Source organism: Lygodium microphyllum, chromosome 2, assembly GCF_053477565.2.
Source record: "Lygodium microphyllum isolate KBCC chromosome 2, Lygodium_microphyllum_v1.1.10, whole genome shotgun sequence".
Taxonomy (NCBI): Eukaryota; Viridiplantae; Streptophyta; class Polypodiopsida; order Schizaeales; family Lygodiaceae; genus Lygodium; species Lygodium microphyllum.
In genome coordinates, this window is record NC_141136.1 from 53,333,092 (window position 1) to 53,354,793 (window position 21,702).

Here is a 21,702-nt window from a genome sequence, read left to right on the forward strand (position 1 = left end):
CCTACTATACGTGCACCCTTTTCTCCCTTAGGTGAGTGACTATACCAAAGAGTATACATGATTGATTTTTTAATGTAAATTGATGTGAATAGTGAGCCATTAGAAAGAGGACAGGTGTAGAGACATAAACTCACGAGATAATAATATCAATGACAATGGAGACATAATCGCATATTAAACTTAACACACAAAAATTACTTGTTGTTTCAAACACAATTCACAATGCTTAGTGTTGATCAATGAAATTGACTACATGGACGATAACTAGATTTTTGTCACGGTTGAGGTTTTGTAATCTTGGAAGAAATACAAACACATTTCACATTTCTAGAAACAACAAAACATTATTTCCCAGGCCAAGAACTAGTGTTTCGTGCAACTATGAGCATAAAGATCCTATTGGATAGCTAGACTATTTAGCCTAAGGACCCTAATAGATGACTAGTGCTAAGGACAGGTTCACCACTGGGAGTCTACATCTTGTATGTGGTTGTGAGAGGAGATGTCTTATGTGTTATTTGAGGGACCAAGGATACATGATGGGCTTGAGGGACGTGTCTTATGTGTGGGACTTGAGGGCCAAAATCTAAGGAAGGTCCAACAGACCAATCAATAAAGCCTTCAGCAGTCCCAAAAGACATTGGCTAAGGGGTTGACCGTATACCACATTTCCAGCAAGTCTCCATAGAGAGTTGTGGGCACCAAGAGATGAGAGGTAGAGTGGAGCAAGGTGCAATATCATTCGTTAAGAGTTCTTGCTACCCTTTGATTGTCCCTTTGTAGAAGTGGAAATTAATGACCCCTCTTTATTGGAAATAGAAAAAGTAATCTTTTTGTGTAGTTCGTCATGTATTTATGTCTGATGCAAAAGTTGATACTCAAACTCGTAAAGGTTGACAAGTTGAGCAAGAAAATTCTTTGCTGCATATAAATGAAAGAAGGTCAGTTGTGTAGAAATAGCATGATTTGATTGCATTTGACTTTGGTGAGCCAGTAGTGGTGATCTTATTAGCGAGTAAACACTAATAATAAGCCATCTTGACTTTCAAGTCATCCCCTTTCTTGATAGTACACTCTTGGAGTTCATGATTTAAATTAGTTTGTCTAGTGCAAAATGCAAATCCATGCTACATAGTGGTTAGTGTGATGAGCCCAATGGGTTGATGCAAGTGAAAAGTAATATAATTGACTCATAAATTTGGTCAATAAACCTTGCATCAACTCAACATTTATTGGTAGCATTGGGAGTCTTCAATTGACAAACCCACCCAAGATAGGATATGTTAGGATCAAGTTATGGCTCTAAGCCTTAGCCGAAGTCCCAAAGATCCTAAAACTCTAGCACTTGTTGCATAAGAATGAACCAAGTGATGAAATATGACCAGTTGCAGTAGTACCTATAAAATCAGTCAACAAACCTTGCATCAGCTCAACATTTGTCGTAGCAAAACAAGTCTTCCATTGATGAACAAACTCAAGATGGGATACATTAGAATCAAGTTGTTGTTCTAAACCTTGGACAAGGTCCTAATTTGATCCATTGCAGCCTTCCCAGTAAGTGCACTTTCGGCTGTAGCAACTAAAAGGTGACTACTAGGTGAAGGATAAGATAGGGGAATGGAGTACACTTGGATTTTGACCAGGGTAACTGTGAAATGCTTCAATGGACAAGTAGACATGCTATGTGGCACAAGGACAATAATTTTTATTAATAACACCTCAGCAAAAATCGTGAGGTAAAATACAAAGTACAAGAAACTTTGTGAAGAGGAACAAAGTACATCGCAAATACAATGGTTATGCGAACATCCAATGTAGTGGCCTGTAATGCCAAACATATGAGGGCAGTATGAAAGAAAAATTCCATGTCTGCAAAAAAGCCTCTCTTCTCGTCCTCATCCTCTCAAAGCTGCCTTGCATCCTTCCCCATCTTCCACAAGGAGTGTGAATGACCTCTGTCCAAATCCTTGATAGTATCTCTACTATGGATATATCCAGAAGGTGCATCTCGCAGTCCAAATATACCAAAATGATACTACTAATCAACTCCCATCTGTGGTAGTGTCCTTGGGTCCATTGAGCCTATGAGTAATTTGGAGTGGAGATCCTGCTCAAATGGTGTCCAGTGATGAGAAGAATAGCTTCCTCTGAATATCCTCATAGCCACATGTTGGGGCCTCTATTTGTGACCTATACTACAGTCCCCCAAGAGCCCTCCAAGGTCTCTATTGTGCCTTGAAATATCATCCGGAGGACTCTCTTCCAAACCTCATGGGTGGTCCCATAGGAAATGTTTGTGTCTCTCCTTTGGCAGACCACATCTCGCCCATGGTAATGGGTCCCTACCATAACCAAGCCACATGCCAACTACTAGGCTCCTGTGAGCTACAAGCCATAGGAAGAGAGATATCTTCCTAGGCCAGAAGTTGTCATGTAGCCTTCTCCAAAAGTCGCATAGAAACTCATCTATGATTTCCTCTCTATGCCTATGGGGGGTGGCTGTTGGTTGTACTCTAATCTTGCTCGTTTGTGTTCTCCTCCTAGTCTAGTAGTGTAGCCAACGAAGGCCATGTTGCAAGGTCTATCAAGGAATAGATCCATCTACTCCCATTCTCTTGGATCCCACTCTAATCTCTATAGAGGTCTCCTCTAGTAAGCCCAATACCTCCATCCATCTACCAAACAGGTGGCTACTATGGTTGTTGAGCCAACATCTATTATCCGGATGTGTCTTGAATACTATAGATCTTTGTTGGGTCCATAGGAAGTTCTTTCTAATGCTGTTCTTTTTGCTCGTCAATATATCAGTGACTTGGTTCAAAATCAGGTTAAGCCTAAATGGGTGGACTTGATAGAAGCGGATATTACTGAGGAAGAAGTGCTATCCCATTTATCACATAGGAAAAGGTTGGGTTGGGATGGCCTCCCTAATGAGCTCTTTTTGGGTCAATGTGGGGTAGCTTAAGGACCCATTGACTCAACTTTGCCAGCATGTATGGAGATCCGGATCGATGCCTTCAGATCAGAAGATTGCAATTATTTGTTTACTGCCCAAGGTTCCTTCCCCATGTACTTTGAAATAGTGGAGACCCATTTTTGTTATGGGTTCCTTGTATAAAATCTTCTTCAAGTTATTGCCAACAAATTGCAAAAAGAATTCCCACAGTTGTTATGCCAAGACCTCTGGCCAGTAGGTTGTTATGATCCAGCTAGATATTGAAAAGGCATTTGATGATGTCAACTGGTCTTTCGTGAGGCAATTGATGGCTACCATGGGCTTTGGTCTCCATATGAGTTCTCTTATTAACACTGATGTAGGGGCACATGTTGCGCTTACTGGGGGAGTCACAAATGAGATTGCATTATCTCATTCCCTTCATCAAGGATGCTCTCTCAGTCTTTTATTGGTTGCATTGATCATTCAGCCAATGCTCTCTTTGCTAGATAGGATGGCTGTTGATGGGGACATTGTTGGTATGTCTTCTTCTTTTTTAATCCTTGTTTTCTTTGACCAAGAAGTCTCTATTGGAATTGGTACAACCCATCCACTTTATGTTGTGGAAAAGGAAAAGCAATCATTGGATCGGGTGTGGATATCTTGGCAACATGTCACTACTCCAAAACAGTGGGAGGAGTTGCGTTGTTGGATGTTAATCTTCATATAGTAGCTCTGAGAATGGCACTTTTGCAACCCCTATGTGTGCAAAGTCATCCGTGGATTGAAATTGCAAAACCTTTTATTGAGGAGACAAGTATCTCCCATGGTCGCACAATTATTTGAGCATCTTGGTGGCAAGTGTTGAATTCTACATGGCCTCTTAAGACTTCATAGTCATTTCTCTCCTTGGTCATTTGATTGCCTCTTGGTATCCTCCAGGTGGCATCCTCCAGATCTTTGAAAGGATGCTAATTTGTTATAGGCAAAATTGTTGGCTACTTCCAAGCTACTCGATTGGCTAGATAACAACGAGATAACTTTAACCAGATGGCTCAATTGGAGCTGCAGATGTAAGTGGTAGTGTCATTCCTAGCCGGTCTTGTCTTTATTCCTTCCGTCGCATATGCCAGTACTTTTGGGTGCCTAGAGGGTATAGCCACATTTGGTCAACCTTGCATGAGCAACTTCAACGTTATAATACATTGCCTGCTTTTCAATCTACTTCCCCTAATGTTTTTTAAAAAGGTTAGCTTGTAAACGCCCCGAACAACATAGTATGCTTAACAATTATGAAATTTGCTTGTTTTTAAGACTTAATATAAAGAGAATGAACACTTAAAGCTGAAAATGAAAATTACTCACAAAATTTCAGCCATGAAAATGTGAAAGTAATGGAGACAAGATTGAGGGTTGAAGATGGGCAATCCCCTCCCTCCCCCCTCCCCCCCGAAGGAATGTATTTCTGCTCAACCCAAGTTCCTTAGGGAAGAGCTCAATTACAATCAACCTGAGAGTGAGGAGAAGTAATTCTCACTCTCACAAGATCATACAAAGATGTACAAACACACATGCATTATCTATTATGCAATGATAAGAACTGATTTCTTTACAGTATGAGAGAAGAAAGAGGGGAAAACAGCCTTTCTCCATCGTTGATCAGCAGTACATGGATAGGCTTACTTCTTGTTGCTAAAATGGAAGAAAGAGCTCGAGAAGGAGGTGCTGTAATGAATTTATAGGCTTGCTGTAATGAGCAGTGATAGAAGAGGGAATATGGAGGAATTTGATAATGGAGAAGTGGGGGATGATGATGGGGATGGATGGGACCAATTTCTGGCTATCTGTGGGTGTTGTACATGAGTTTACAGCAAAGAAAAATGATGTTGAATGAAGAAAAACGAGCTCTTATTTATAGGGGAGGGAAGAGCTAGTACAAAAGGGGAAAGTGGAGTAGCACAAAATAAGTGTCCAACCACATGTCATGAGATGTGACAAGTGGTGGGACACTTGGAAACTTGTGTGACAAGTGTATTGACACTTGTCTCTTCTCTATGGCCTTCCTTTTTGGGCTGAATACTGTCAAGAATAGAAACAACCAAATTTAGTAAGCACAGTCAGAGTACAGAATTTACTATTTTTAGAATGACATCTCTATTTTTTAGGACTAGCATTTTTAGGCTAATTCGAGGCTCCTAAAATTTAGGGACCTCCTAAAATTTAGGGACCCCCCAATATGGGTGTCATATGAAAGCTTTTTCCATGTACATCACAAAAACGGTATCAGAATCTTTATGTGGCTTTCCTATGCAAAGAAATGTGCATTTCAAGCTTTGAGTCCACACATGCACTTTGTACAAGCATTTCATGATCATGCCATCTTGTTGATTGTAACTGTCTGTTCTGGCGGATCTAGCCCACACTTCAAGACATCAATCCTTTCTGTGTGCGAGTCTAACCCTGATATGCGTGAGTTCTGGTCACAGGCGCCCAATCGGGCCATATAGGTGGAAGTGTGATCTATCTTTTCTCTAACCCACCGCGTGGGTCCACCATAATCTGTGACCACTCATCAGTGGCCAGCTCCAATGCACTTTTCTTTATATCTAATAATTAGTGCAAAGGAAACAAATTTATTAAATCATTATATAGACAAATTAATGAAAAAGGATACAAATTCTGTTTCTATAGAGTTGTGACAGCGCTCTGGCTTTTTTATTCAGCTGTCCTCAGCTGAAAAGCTTCTTGATATGGCTGAAGAATGTTTGGGTAATCCTTCATGAATTTTTCATCTACTCACTGTGCATCTGTTGTGGGTAGATTCTTGAATTTTAGTAAGAATTTTCGTGTCACAAGGCCACTTCTCGTGGTTCGATCCTTGTGAAACAAAATCTGTTTAGGTTCCAAGAGTTGCTCTGTTTCTTCAACATCTGGGGAATCTTCAGTAATGGGTTCCTTTGGTTCTGGTCCTATGTAAGGTTTTAGCAAACTTACATGAAAAGCATTGTGTATTTTCCAATGAGCAGAAAGCTCAAGTCGATAAGAAACTTCATTTATTTTCTCAATCACTTTGAAGGGTCCAAAGTATCTACTGGAGAGCTTTGGAAAAGATGAATTTTGACCGGAACCTTGTTTGAGCCTGCTTTTATCAAACTTTAGCAAGACATATTGACCTTTTTCAAAAGCCAAAGGTCTTCTTCGTTTATCTGCTTGCTTCTTTTGTCGCTCTTAGGCAACTTTGATAGTGGCTCGAACTTGATCCATTACTGTTTTTAAATCTGAAGCAAACTCATCAGCAGCAAAAATCTTATCTTTAGTGCAAATAATTGGAGGAGGAATCACTTTACCCTGTACTATTTCATTTGGAGCTTTCCCTGTGGATGAGTGCACTGTATTGTTGTAACCAAACTCCAATAATGGAAGATATTTCTGAATCCCTTCAGAAGAGATGACATGCCTAAGGTAAATTATTTTATGCATGAAAAATTCACTCTTTTTACCATTTACCAAGAGTTGATTTTGTTGAAGTAATTGTAGAGGAGTCTCCAAGTGCTGATGATGCTCCTCTTTATTCTTGCTAAAGACAAGAATATCATTAAAGAAAGTACCGACATATTGTCGATGCTCTCTAAAGATGTGCTCCATCATTCGATTAAAGGTGGCTGGTGCATTGGTTAATCCGAAAGGAACCACCAAGAATTCATAAAGACCGTATGAAGTGCGGAAAGCAGTTTTGTGTACATCTTGTGGTATTACCCTAATTTGATAATAACCACTCTTTAGATCAATGCGGCTGAAAACCTTTGAGCCTCCTAGACGATCCAAAATGTCGTCAATTCTGGGAATAGGAAACCGATTCTTCACTGTGATTTTGTTGAGGGCTCGATAATCAATGCACATCTTGAATGTGCCATCTTTCTTTTGAACAAGAGGAACCGGTGAACAAAATGGTGAGCTACTTGGCCTAATTAGCCCACGGTTGAGTAGGTCTTCGACTTGCTTTCTGATTTCTTCTTGTTGAGGACGGCTCACACGGTATGGTGCTATATTAGGAGGAGAACTTCCCGGAATAATATCAATATGATGGTCTTTTGGCCTTTCTGGGGGAAGCTGATAAGGAAGATCTTCTGAAAAACAATCTTTAAACTTTTCCAAGAGCTGAAGTCGCTCTTGGTTTTCAGCATTCATATTATCTTTTACATCAGTGACATAAAGCAAACAACATTGAACACAATCCTTAATTGCTCTAGAGACTTGCATATGGCTTACCATAGGTATGGTATCTCCAGAAACTCCAGCTTGGATCTCGTACTTCTTGCCTTTGTTGGTGAGTTTTACCTTCTTTTTCTGAGAGAAGATGGTTGAATCTACTCTATGATTTCAAGGCATGCCAAGAATCACATCACAACCATCAAGGTCTCCGATACAGAAGGTATCTTCGTCACTGTAGCCTTGAATTTGAAACTTGAGCTTGCCAATGTAGGGTGTGACAGTCTTCACTGTGTCACCTTCATCGGCATTTAAAGCTTGGCGAACTTCTGCCGGAGTGTCCATCTCTTCATTCTTTAGTCCAAGCTCTTTAGTTAATTGCAAGGAAATGACATTTTCATTCGCTCCAAGATCTATCAAGAATAGTGCTTGTTTACCTTGCAACTGTCCCCAAGCTTTTAATAATTTGTGCATCTCTGGAGTGTGAGTTGTGTTTGCAACTACATCACTGATAGCATTGATTTTCACTGGCGACTAAGGCTTGTTGTCAAAAACCTTGCTTTGTCCTTTGTTTGGACATTGCTTCGCTATGTGGCCTGTTTGTCCACATTTAAAGCACTTCCCTTCTTTCATGAAGCGCTGCTTTTCTTCTTCGGAAAGTTGCTTTGCTTGTGGGTACAGATTGGAGCGAAATTGAGGAGCATTAGGAGGTGCATAGGGCTTCATCTTCTTTTGATTTGATGGCTGCTTTTGCCGCTGTTTTTGTTCTTCATTTGGGGCTGGATACTCCTCATCATCAGCTACTCTCTTTTTATCATTCTTTTGGAATGATTTGTTGTCATTGTGCTCTATTTCCCATGTCTCAGCATGGTCAATGAGTTCCCTTAGACTAGAACAATGATAATGATTAAGAGGAGTACAAAGTTTAAAATGCAAACCTCCTTGAAACTTCCTAAGCTTTTCCGAACTGCTAATCTTCTTGAAATGTTAGGCCTTCAAAAGTAGCTCCCAAAATCTCTTGGTATAGTCACCAAGTGACTCATTTTTCCTTTGCCAAAGCCGATCCCATTTCATTTTTACATCTCTTGAAATGAACAGGAAGAAATTGGCTTTGTATCATGCGAACAAAGGACCGCCATGATTTTGGGGCAGCATGATCATATTCCAACCCCGTTCACCAAGTATGGGCTAAGTCGGTCAAATGTAAAGCTGCAAACTTAATCTTTTCTTTTTCTTTATACTTGTCACGGCCATACAAATTTTGAAATTGACGAATAAACTTCAGAAGAAGATCATGATTTCGGGAACCATCATGCATACTGAACTTGATCTTCTTTTCAAGTTGAGATAGTGACTTAGTCTTTTTCTTCTTCTTATGCCTTCATCCATGCCTGGATCTTGAGATTGAAGATGGTGAAGTGCTTGATGGAGATGAAGATGGAGACAAGGGTGAAGAATGTCGACGCCTTTGACGATGATGAGGTCTTCCACGAGAAGGGTGTGACTCTTCGTCACTAGAAGAGGGTCCATCAGAGTAGGCGCCAGATGACTTTGAAGAAGAGTATGAGCTTCGATGCGATCTCTTTCTTCGTCTTGAAGTAGAATGAGACTGCCTCTTAGAAGTAGTCGGACTTCTTGATCGGCTCCTTTCATTGGTATGGCTTTGTCTCCTTGAAGCAGATAGGCTTCTTTCCTTGAATTCTTTGGGATTCTCAACTTTTTCTAGTTTGAGAAGTTACTCACGAATTTGCTGATTCTCCTCTCTAAGACTTTGAATGGCTTGAAAGATAGCACTCGACTGATCCATTGAGACTCTAAGAAAAATATGCTCAAGCACTCAATGCAAGGACTGAAAACAAACAAACTGATAATCGTAAGTACTACCAGTGTTGGGGTGAGGACCGAGCCAAAGCTCTGATACCACTGTAAACGCCCCGAACAACATAGTATGCTTAACAATTATGAAATTTGCTTGTTTTTTAGACTTAATATAAAGAGAATGAACACTTAAAGCTGAAAATGAAAAGTACTCACAAAATTTCAGCCATGAAAATGTAAAAGTAATGGAGACAAGATTGAGGGTTGAAGATGGGCAAAACCTCCCCTCCCCCCCCGAAGGAAGTATTTCTGCTCAACCCAAGTCCCTTAGGGAAACGCTTAGTTACAATCAACCTGAGAGTGAGGAGAAGTAATTCTCACTCTCACAAGATCATGCAAAGATGTACAAACACACATGCATTATCTATTATGCAATGATAAGAACTGATTTCTTTACAGTATGAGAGAAGAAAGAGGGGAAAACAGCCTTTCTCCATCGTTGATCAGCAGTACATGGATAGGGCTTACTTCTTGTTGCTAAAATGGAAGAAAGAGCTCGAGAAGGAGGTGCTGTAATGAATTTACAGGCTTGCTGTCCTGTAAAACAGCAGTGATAGAAGAGGGAATATGGAGGAATTTGATAATGGAGAAGTGGGGGATGATGATGGGGATGGATGGGGCCAGTTTCTGGCTATCTATGGGTGCTGTACATGAGTTTACAGCAAAGAAAAATGATGCTGAATGAAGAAAAACGAGCTCTTATTTATAGGGGAGGGAAGAGCTAGTACAAAAGGGGAAAGTGGAGTAGCACAAGACAAGTGTCAGCCACATGTCATGAGATGTGACAAGTGGTGGGACACTTGGAAACTTGTGTGACAAGTGTCTTGACACTTGTCTCTTCTCTATGGCCTTCCGTTTTGGGCTGAATACTGTCAAGAATAGAAACAATCAAATTTAGTAAGCACAGTCAGAGTACAAAATTTACTATTTTTAGAATGACATCCCTATTTTTTAGGACTAGCATTTTTAGGCTAATTCGAGGCTCCTAAAATTTAGGGACCCCCCAATATGGGTGTCATATGAAAGCTTTTTCCATGTACATCGCAAAAACGGTATCAGAATATTCATGTGACTTTCCTATGCAAAGAAATGCGCATTTCAAGCTTTCAGCCCACAGATGCACTTTGTACAAGCATTTCATGATCATGCCATCTTGTTAATTGTAACTGTCTGTTCTGGCGGATCTAGCCCACACTTCAAGGCATCAATTCTTTCTGTGTGCGAGTCTAACCCTGATATGCGTGAGTTCTGGTCACAGGCGCCCAATCGGGCCATATAGGTGGAAGTGTGATCTATCTTTTCTCTAACCCACCGCGTGGGTCCACCATAACCTGTGACCACTCATCAGTGGCCAGCTCCAATGCACTTTTCTTTATATCTAATAATTAGTGCAAAGGAAACAAATTTAATAAATCATTATATAGACAAATTAATGAAAAAGGATACAAATTCTGTTTCTATAGAGTTGTGACATAGCTAATCAAAATCTACCATAAGATGGTAGAGGATAAGAGATGGGGTATTGAGAAAGCCAATAAAGTTCGGCGTGCTCGAGATAGCAAAGTGAAGAAATGGGACAGATTTCTTCAATTGTGGAGGTCCAAGATTCCTTATCAAGGGAAAGGTTTTATATGGAGACTGCTTATCAAAGGTCTTCCCATTGGGGATGTGCTACACGCATGCAAGATCTCGTGTGGTACACATATCTTTTGCACTACGTGTGATGAGACCCTGATTCATCTCTTCATCTCCTACCCTATAGCGAGACAGATTTTGAGCTTTGTTTCCCATGTAGACCTCGGTGACTTGACAGTAGACACCCGTCCGTTCTTGGGTCATGGGCAAGATGCCTTTTTCATCCACTTTGCAATCCAATCAGCCCTGCCTCTTCCATGTTCTCAAATGAACAGCTCTCTGGCATATTTGGCGCACCTGTAATGCCTTCATTTTTTATTCAGCCTCGGCCTTCGGGTATTCATGGTCATGTGGCCCATGTTCAAGGATTACTATTATGGCAGATGTCTTCCATGGCTTCAGTAGACCTGGTCTTCCCTGATGCAGCTGCTCCTTGGCTGGATATTCTTCCCTCTACTACTATTGTGCCACTAGCAAGATGCTTGTGTGCTAGGCTTTGATACCCTTTTGGCTTGACTTGTGAATTGTTAGGATTTTTTATGGTTGGCCAAAAGGGCCGATGTATATACTTTTATTTACTTAATGTAAGCTCCTTCATGAAAAAAAGAGAGGATGGTTTTCATCTGATCCAAACGACGAGAGTGATCTTAGAGGAGATTATACACGTCCAAATCAGTAGCATGAGGGTGTTTCTTTGCCATGATGCATCCCTGCTAGTCACAATGTATTGTTGATGATCACAAGGCTGTAGCAACAGGTCATGATACAATTCTTCAGCTCTCCTCAGCAAGGGATCACCTCTCCTGCATCAAAATGGCTTCTCTAAGCTTCTCTTCAGTCCAAAATGACTGCTCCACTTCACATCCAGCCTAGGATGGGGAGGAAGAGATGAGAATTGCAACTTTTACTTTCTAATTAGTCTTGCAAAAATCCCACACTAATTTTTGGATATTTTAATATCAGTGGGCTGCCCATCCATTTAAATCAGCTACCCAAAAATCAACATTCAAATGGCTGCCCAAACTTCGATTATATTCATATTGCATAAACTTGTCAGAATGTTAGCGTAGTTTGATGTTCCTAACTTAGTGGGTGGAAGAGCAAAGGACTCGTTAAGTACAAACTGAAAACTAGGAATTTGTCGCAGGGGGATTCTTAAAACCATATTAAATCTCTTTTTTTTAAAATAAAAATCTGAAAACTAGGACTGCATGTGAACAATTGCAACATGGCTGCGGCCCAAATTACCTGCAAACTTTCAGATTGGCACAAAATATGCATAAGCTAGTTGGCAAAAAAGACCAATACCAGTCGGACCATATACTAAATCTGAAAATAAGGTCCCATATCTCCCATTGAAAGACTCTTCCAATTTTTAAATTCATTTTTAAGGTTTTTCTACTTTTCATATGCGTGTGCGAATTACCTAACCAATCAGGTTCCTGATCTATATTCTTGGATGTAAACTGTATGAACTGAATTTCAATCAAAACAAGTTCTTCATATGCTGTCAGATAACTCATAACAGCTGAACTTCACATCATTATTTGGTACAGGTCATCAATGTTTATGATCAGCAATACGAGAGTGCAGGTGCTTTTTGGCCACATTTGAACACCCGCATAATAGCATGTCTTCTTTTGGGACAGATTGTCTTAATGGGCGTACTAGCAACAAAAAATGCCAAGAATTCCACCCCAATCTTGCTGTTACTGCCCGTGCTAACCATTGCATTTCATAATTATTGTAAAAACAGATTCGAGCCAGCCTTTCGCAAGTATCCCTTAGAGGTTAGTATCTTTGAACCAACCTTCCATCTGGGAGAAATCCTATATTTCGTCAATTTTCTCTTAATCAAACTCCTAGCAAGTAAAGACTCTACACATTAGACCCTTTGTGATAAACATCAACTACAATGCCCAATTGTTTCATTCGCATTGCAATGCTCTCTCTCCTGCAATGAACATCTATTGGCTTGAAACAGCCAAATTCTGAGCATTGAAGAAAGAAGAGCATTCTTTTGTTCAAAAGTCAAAGCTTAGTCTGTGCTTAAGATAATAAATGAAGATCAGCAAATTTGTCAAGCCTTTGCTCGCTCAGCTCAGCTCTGTAAGGGTTTTATTTCAGGAAGCTATGGCAAAAGACACGGTGGAGAGGGCGATGGAGCCGCACTTAGACCTGAAGAACTATTTGCAAGATACTTATATGCATCCTGTATTCAAGGACCAGGAGGGAGAAGAGGAGCATGGCACAGACAAATGGACAGAAGACCCTCCTCTAGTACGGGTTAAGCGTGGCTCGAGGGACAACACGCCAGCAGCATCAAGCACGACTACTGACATAATCATGATAGCATCCCAAAGCACATGATTTTTTGTGTCAAGTCACTTAACACTCATTTGGCACTGAAGTGTCAACCAACCGTCTAGTATCAGCTAAGCAAAGGTGCTAGGTGTTCGGAGTCCATGCATGAACCAGCACATTTTTTGCCACTTCCATTTCCACCCCCTATGGAGTGCCTTGATAGCTCAATTTTTTTAACTGACTAAAAATTCTTTTATCCAAAAATACCAATGTATACATTTTTAAAAAAATCATGGTGACATGAATGTATGCGGTTTCTACAATAATGATTATCATGCTACTTTTTCTCATCTACACACACACACACACACACCCTCTCTCTCTCTCTCTCTCTCTCTCTCTCTCTCTCTCACTCAGGGACACCCATCTCTCCCACAATATGCAAGCTACTATCGGATAGATTCACACCTACCAATACACACTTGAGGAGGTTGCACCACAGCTAGATCAAAGCCTTTATCACGAGATATTGAAGACTTATTAGAAAGTACATTAGTGGAGCATTTAGGACCCCATCATAGTTGACATCATGCGTAGATCTTGAGATTGCTACAACTTAGTCTCAACCACAATTTTCGTAAATAGCTTTGTTATATTAGATTTTCCTTTTCTTTCTCTACTAATGCAATAGCACTAGACATTATTTTACTCTAGTATAATCCCATCATACAATTATTGTAGAACCCACATGAATGTATGTGGTTTCTACAATAATGATTATCATGCTACTTTTTCTCCACACATTCTCTCTCTCTCTCTCTCTCTCTCTCTCTCTCTCTCACACACACACACACACAAGGACACCCATCTCTCCCACAGTATGCAAGCTACTATCAGATAGATTCACACCTGCCAATACACACTTCAGGAGGTTGCACCACAACTAGATCAAAGCCATTATCACGAGATATTAAAGACTTATCATGAGGTACATTAGTGGAGCAATTAGGACCCCATCATAGTTGACATCATGCATAGATCTTGAGATTGCTACAACTTAGTCTCAACCACAATTTTCGTAAATAACTTTGTTATATTAGATTTTCCTTTTCTTTCTCTACTAATGCGATAGCACTAGACATTATTCTACTCTAGTATAATCCCATCATACAATTATTATAGAAACCACATGAATGTATGTGGTTTCTACAATAATGATTATCATGCTACCTTTTCTCATCTGCACACACACACACACACACTCTCTCTCTCTCTCTCTCTCTCTCTCTCTCTCTCTCTCAGTCTCAGGGACACCCATCTCTCCCACAGTATGCAAGCTACTATTGGATAGATTCACACCTATCAATACATGCTTGAGGAGGTTGCACCACAGCCAGATCAAAGCCATTATCATGAGATATTGAAGACTTATCACGAGTTACATTAGTGGAGCAGTTAGGACTACATCATAGCTGACATCATGCATACATCTTGAGATTGCTACAGCTTAGTCTCAACCACAGTTTTCGTAAATAGCTTTGTTATATTAGATTTTCCTTTTCTTTCTCTACTAATGCGATAGCACTAGACATTATTCTACTCTAGTATAATCCCATCATACAATTATTGTCTGCATTGTTTCATAGGCCGCTTACTTATTTTAATGTTATTTTTACCTTACTAGTGAGATGATATTAGACATGGATGTACTCTAGATTTCGTCTTATAGGTCACGTTGGACTTATGTGGACATTAATATACCTCTTTCTTTTGTGTGTGTGTGTGTTACATGTCCATACTAGCCTTAGCAATGTATGGCTTTTTCCCATACTCATGCCACTACTAGGCCTCTAAGTTGTACTATCCATTGAACTATCAATTAGTCTATGTTATACGCAAACATGAGCAAACTTTGTCAACTAGTTTGATCGGAAGATAAATATGTACTCAAATATGAACTAGATATGATTTTCTTAGAATATGATTGTAAATAGAGTTTGATACTCTTTTAGGAGTAAACTCCCTAAATCCATGTTGGTAAGATGTTAGGCTTTTATCAAAGTGATTCAAGTCTCATAAAAAAGTGTATATTACAAGGCATTAGTAGGTTTCAATATCATACTCCATTCCCAACAAATCTCTTAAAGACCTTGCATGTGAATGCTTCCTCTCTTAACTACACACCTATGCAACCCCTCTACCTTCCGTTCCAAAGCCACATCTACTCCAGTGCTACAAAACAAGAAAGCACATGATTGTGATAGTCTAGTGGGGGAGCATTTTTCTTATCCATGTGATGTTTTATCACCTATATTGGTATAAAAATTCAATTGTATGGTTTGTGATTGCTAGACTTGGCATGAATTATATTAGCTTTTATTGGGATATAAGTGTAAAGAGGCTTGGGAACTCTTTCAAGACCACAAAACCCCACACTCATTACATTGGTCGAAGACCTAAATGCATGTGTTTCCTCTCTCTACCATGTACTTACGTGATTCCTCTAGCTTATATTCTAGAGCAACACTAGTGAGATATTGTGCATAAGTTATATAAAGGTTGCAAAATTGAAGTTTATATGATCATGTGGACTGGTGGGAGAGTTTTTCTCAAGCATGTGATGTTTTAGCACCTTTCATATTGCATATATTCATCTAGCGAGGGCCCTCGATGGGTTGGTTGACCAACACTATGATGGGTATCCTTAAGGTTATATACCCCATGGAACTACATAATAATATGGTTGAAAAATGTAAATATATTGGTTCTAGTTGCTTTGGCATATTATAGATGCTCAACATGTTTTGCTAGATAGTATAGTATAGATGCCCCACATTGAGCTTCAAAGCAAAAATGTTATACACTTGATCCACTTAATGCAGAACCAAGATAGCCTTTAATAGAGATCACTTTTTCAACTCTCACAAGACGGATGTATAATAGAAATATTATACACATAGAGGACTTGATCCACTTTATAGAACCAAACAGCCTTTAATAGAGATTGCTTTCTTCAACTCTCACAAGATGGATTTATTATACATCCTCCATCCATGGAGACTAGTTTATCACATGGTCTAAGATGAGTGATCATTAAGACACATACCTCTTCTCGTTAACTTTGTTGAGAAAATCGAATATGCCACTAGGGAAATAGCCCCTAAGGACACAATACGTCAGCTCTACCAACTAAATATGAAGAGAGAGGGGTACTACATGTATTGTATGACATACTATAAGATTTGTGGGAGGTTCCACTACCTCCTTCGAGATAATTTTCACCCCTTTTTCATGTCTTAGATTTGTTAGACCTAGATTCTTTTCATAGATTTATGCCTAGATATAGAGAGCTCACATTGGGCTGGGCTAAGATGAGTGATCACTAAGGTATGTACCTCCTCCTATCAACTTTGTTGAGAAAACTAGATATGTTGCTAGGGAAATAGCCCCTAAGGACACAATCCATCAACTCTACTAGCTAAATATCAAAAGAGAGAGGGGTACTACATATATTGTATGACATACTATAAGATTTGTGGGAGGTTCCACTACCCCTAAGTCAATTGGACAACATGGATAACCACCTCCATGAGTCAAAAAACCAAACTAGTGGTGGAAAGACACAAGATGTTACATCTAGGCCACATGAACATACATGTTGCTTATGTTACCATTGAAAGATCTAGTCCATCATCACATGCTAGTGCAACCTCTAGGCTTGATTATCCTCCTCACCCTACTATAGTGATGGTTATATATTGATGAATATAGAATTTGGATGCTTTGTCAATGAGCACAATCATTACTCTAGTGAGCAAATAGGAACATTGAAATACAAATCTGAAGTTTCAAAAAAGGTTTAAAAATATTCTAGAAACATTATGCCCATAGTTTAAATGTCTACGAGTAGAGTAGTACTCATTTCATGCAATGCAATCAATGCTTCTAATACACTAGTCAAGAGGCTATATGCATCAACTACCATTGGTGAAGCATCACAAGGGCAACTTGATATTACATATTAGTAGAATACGATAGCAAGTACACATATCAAAGGAGGATGAGCATCAAGTTGATACAATTGCAACTAAATATTCTATAACCCTTGCTTAATGAACACCATAACATAAAATCACAAGTCAATGTGAATTAATCTCCAATGTAGATAAGGAGAGAGTTTTTTATGAGGTGATCTTCAATTCCCAAGAAACATGCCAACTAAATCTTGAATAAAAGAGCTTATGTGTTTGTTGTCATGGGATTTATGTATAATCACCTTAATAGGTTGGTGCACACATGTTTTATTTGGATCGATTTCAAAGACTTACCTTGTATTGCTTTTCCCTCTATATGATATCACTTATATACTAGAAAGATGCTTTATATAGCTCCTATTGAAAGAAATTTCAAAAATAGACCTTGTAATGTTTGAAATACACTAAATGATAAGCCTACACATGTTTATTTTTATGCACTAGCTTTGATAATTTGTGTGTGAAATTATATGGTGTAAGATTTCTAGTCCTACAAAGAAAGTGATTATTAGTAAAGCTATACGGTCTTTATTGAAGTGTAATCCCACCCTTCCTTTCATGAAAATGGAAAAAAAGTGCATCTACTCAAGCTATCTTTGATACACTCCTTCATTGATATTGCATATGGAGAACATCTGCATGCTCCCAATGTTGGCTCCTTACCACTTACAAAATCTCAAGTGTAACCATTCATATCACCCCATATTTAGTTTATAATGAGTCAAAGCTTTTAGCTTTGTGGAATACAAAAGGAATCCCTTCAAAATTATTAGTAAAGGACCTACAATTTGACTAAACCTCTGTTGTCTTATATACACACCTAGTGTTAGAAGGCAAAACACACGGCAAAAGAATGATAGAGGCAATGCACAATGTAAACATGAAAGACACAAATAGAATACATTGTGAGAGCTAGCTAACAACTCACACACTTCGCATGCTCCCTCTCTCTCCCCTCTCTCTAGGCAAAGAGTTTGCAAGATTGAATGATCCCTCTCTCTATGCAAAGAGTTTGAATGCTTCCTCTCTCTATGCAAAGAATGACCATGGCTACAATCCCTCCCTTAATAATAAAAAATAAAGTTGTCCTACTAAAGGTAGGCAAGACAATAATCAAATAAACAATAAGAGGGTTGTCCATAAACTAGAGCGTGGATACTTGTGAACTGAAGAAATGATCACTTCATGCATCCTCTCTCAAAGCACAAGTGAACAAGAAAAGAAGAACACTCCAGATGTGTGATGGATACTCTAATGGTGTCCACTCAAGTGGATGCACCTCAATGAGAAACCAGACTAAAGAAGTACAAATGTCATAATCCCTCTCTGAAGATGAAGTAAGCCAATTGGCCACTACTGCACCTCTTATGACCACACAAGCCCCATGGATAGCTCAATGCAACATGAAATTAAGAGCCTTATATGCATTTTTTTACATCCCTTGTGCACAACCACATGAACACATCACATATGGTATCATGAACTCACATTGGACACACCAATCCAAGGTTTGAAGTTGCTAGAACATGCGGATTCAATGATCCACATCAAATCCACTAAACAACAAAGAGCATCAGCATGCCTCTCTTCACCTTCGCACTTGCCCCTTTGTGGCTACTATGTGTTGGGGGTAAAGGTTGTTGTGCATAGTTGCCTGTGTATTAATTACACTGGCAGTACTCACACACTTCATTCATTGTCTGGAGATCATTTATGCTTCCCGAGATGTCTATTCGATGTCGAATCATCTGGGGATTTTACGCCAATGTATTGGAATGCTATGCTATTGATTTGAGCACTATTTTGCTCAACTTTATAGAGGTTTTTTACTACTATAATAAGCAAGTCTAAATCTCATTTAATTAGTAAAATACATGCCTATTACTCTCGAGTGCTTTACCGACTACTAGGGTTGATGTACCAATGCTTATGGTTCATGTTACATGCTTAGTTATGCTTTCGGATTGCCTTTGAACTCAAACTAGAGCTTCGAATGTTGAAATTGATTGTCATTCACTTCTATGCATGGTTATTTAATGCTCCTGTAAGTCCTTTGCAAGTTACTTGGATCGGATGCTTCTCGGATATATGCTACTTGGATCTTGGATGTATGGATGCCTTTCACATGATGTTTTGAGCTTTGTTTGCTTATCTGGCATTCAACTTTTGTTCCATGGGAGCCACTTCTTAACACTTGGATGTTACATTGAGTATTTGGCTACGCAGTGTTGAGCTTGAGGGTCTTACAGTGAGACCATGGGACGACTTGGTCACATGTACATGCTCTTGTCATGATTTATGTATGCAGTTGATGCTTAGTGGGCTGATCTGACAATACTTTTGGGCCAACACCTATCTCTATCACAATGTTGTCAGTGATGTATGCATCTTGGTTGGTTATGTACTGAGCTTCCGTTACATTTTTTAGTCTGTTGTGCCTCTAGTTGGTCTCTTCTATTACCCATGAGACCCACTCTATGCATGATGGTTATGTGGGATGTATCTCAGACTAACACACTGATTCTTTAACAGTTCTCGATACTCATCGCATCTTCACTCACACTGCTAGTTGGAGCTATTCCCTGGCATTTGCAGTTTGTCTTATATCAATGATTGCCCATCTTTGGCATTGTTTTCTCACTGATGTACTTCATCTTTAGCATGTTGTAATTGTAGTCTATCGCACTGTTTATATGAGCAGTCACCTTCAATTGATAGTTCTTTGCATTGAGTTTGTGGACAATTTCTTACTTGGTCAATACCCCTTATTTTTCAACCTCATTTAGCAATGGTATTAGGGCTATTTACAGTCATTATAATAGTATGCTTTGACAATTTGTGCGCTTGTTTGCCTTCATTATGGCTGGTGTCTGAAGTGATAGTGCTATCTTTTATATTGATAAGTTGGATGCCACCAACTATAACTATTGAAAGGCCCAAATTTGGCAAGTTTTAGTGCAAAAAATGTAAGTTATGCCTTTGAAACATAGGGGTGTCAAGCCCAAACTTATTGATGCAGAGGATTGGGCTCAATTAGATGACCTATGTAAGTCTGCCCCATCATATTATCCCTCTCTAAGCAGGTGTTATATAATGTTGTCCCTGATGGGTAGTCTGCATGGGAATTATGGAAAAAGATTTGCAATGTCTATGACAAGCTGAGCCCCACTTCTCAGATGTATTGGCTAAAGTAACTCATGGACCTTCTTATGAAGGAGGGCAATTCTATATCAGCTCACTTAAATGAGTTTCATTCCATTATCAATCATTTGTATTCATAGAGGATTGAATTTAAGGGCACTCTTCTTCCCTTTTTTCTCTTAGTTACACTGCTACCTGAATCATGGGATACCTTTTGCACTGCTATGTGTGCCAACATACCTACTAATAGGTTGTAGAGGGTGCACTGTTGACTAAAGAGGTTAACAAAAAGAATGTTGATGCTTCTCGCACATCATGCTTTGTCAATTAGAGACAATAATGGTAGAAGTGCTAATGACAGTTGTGGGAGAGACTCTCAATAGCACGGCATATTCAGCCATAATCCCATAAGATGCATAAGGGCAAGCACAAAGAAAAGGACAAGGGTAAAGTATAGGATAAAAATGATGGTCATAGCATTGTCCCTAACAAGTTCAATGTTAATATTGAAGAGATTAATGTTGTGTAGACTGATTCTAATGATGATTTCATACTTGCAACTTCTTCTCTTGATATTTCACAACTAACGAATGCTTTGTTAGGATATACTAAGTGTTAACCCATAGATTCAGGGGCTTCCTTTCATGTGACCCCTCATAGAGAGTGGTTTCACTCCTATCGTAGTTTGGCTAGATCTATTTGTTTGGGTAATGACATGGCACTCGAGGTCGTTGCTATTGGTGATGTCTAGCTACAGTTTGGTTCAAGTTATGTATTTACTCTTCATGATGTACGTCATGTACCAACTCTCACAAAGAGCCTTATCTCTACTATCACTTTAGATGATGCAAGTGTTATGTAGTTTCTTTTGGTGATTCCTCATGGAAGATTACCTGTGGGAATCTTGTCATTGCACTTGATGCTAAGTCCAATACTCTCTATCCCTTGTGTCTAGGTCAGTTGACCATATTTTGGTGGTGGATGCAGTTCCACGTGTATCTCTTTGGCATCGTCACCTTGGGCATGTGCCCTTTAAAATAATGAAAATGCTTACTCATTTATAGTATCTTCCACCCCTTGTATACATTTTAGCATTGGCTTGCTTTGGTTGAGAAACCAATTTGGATATAGGCTGAAATGCCTATTGTTAAATAATGGAGGTGAGTATGTCTCTAAAGCCTTTGAACAGTTTTGTGATGAGGGGTAAGTGTCAATTGATCGCCCTATACACCCCACCCAGAATGGTATGGCTGAGCATATGAATAGGACAATTCATCAAGAGCAAGTTCATATCCTGCTTAGCCACGCATGCTTACCACAACATTTTTGGGCTAAGGCAGTTACTACTGTCGTACACTTAATAAATTATAAATTGGTCTCCATGTACTATTCTTGACTATCAAGTTGCAAATGAGTTATGGTCTAAAAAACCTCCCTCGTATACTCATTTGCATGTCTTTAATTGTGAGACTTTCTACCATGTACCCAAGGACCAGCACAATAAGCTGGATCCTAAGTCTAGGAAATGCATCTTTCTTGGTTATGGGGATGTAGGTGAGTTGGGCT

General features: G+C 39.3%; 1 protein-coding gene across 1 annotated transcript in view; it reads left to right on the plus strand.

Annotated features, from left to right (window-relative positions):
• The window catches only part of LOC148039742 (hyperosmolality-gated Ca2+ permeable channel 1.5-like), a 78,083-nt gene extending 64,776 nt beyond the window's left edge, over nt 1-13,307 (plus strand). The window contains exons 10-11 of the mRNA XM_087693585.1: nt 12,214-12,447; nt 12,785-13,307. Coding sequence (XP_087549711.1) covers nt 12,214-12,447; nt 12,785-13,027 — 477 coding nt within the window. The 3' untranslated portion in view covers nt 13,028-13,307. The remainder of the gene's footprint in view (nt 1-12,213; nt 12,448-12,784) is intronic.
• Nucleotides 13,308-21,702: the final 8,395 nt, after the last annotated feature.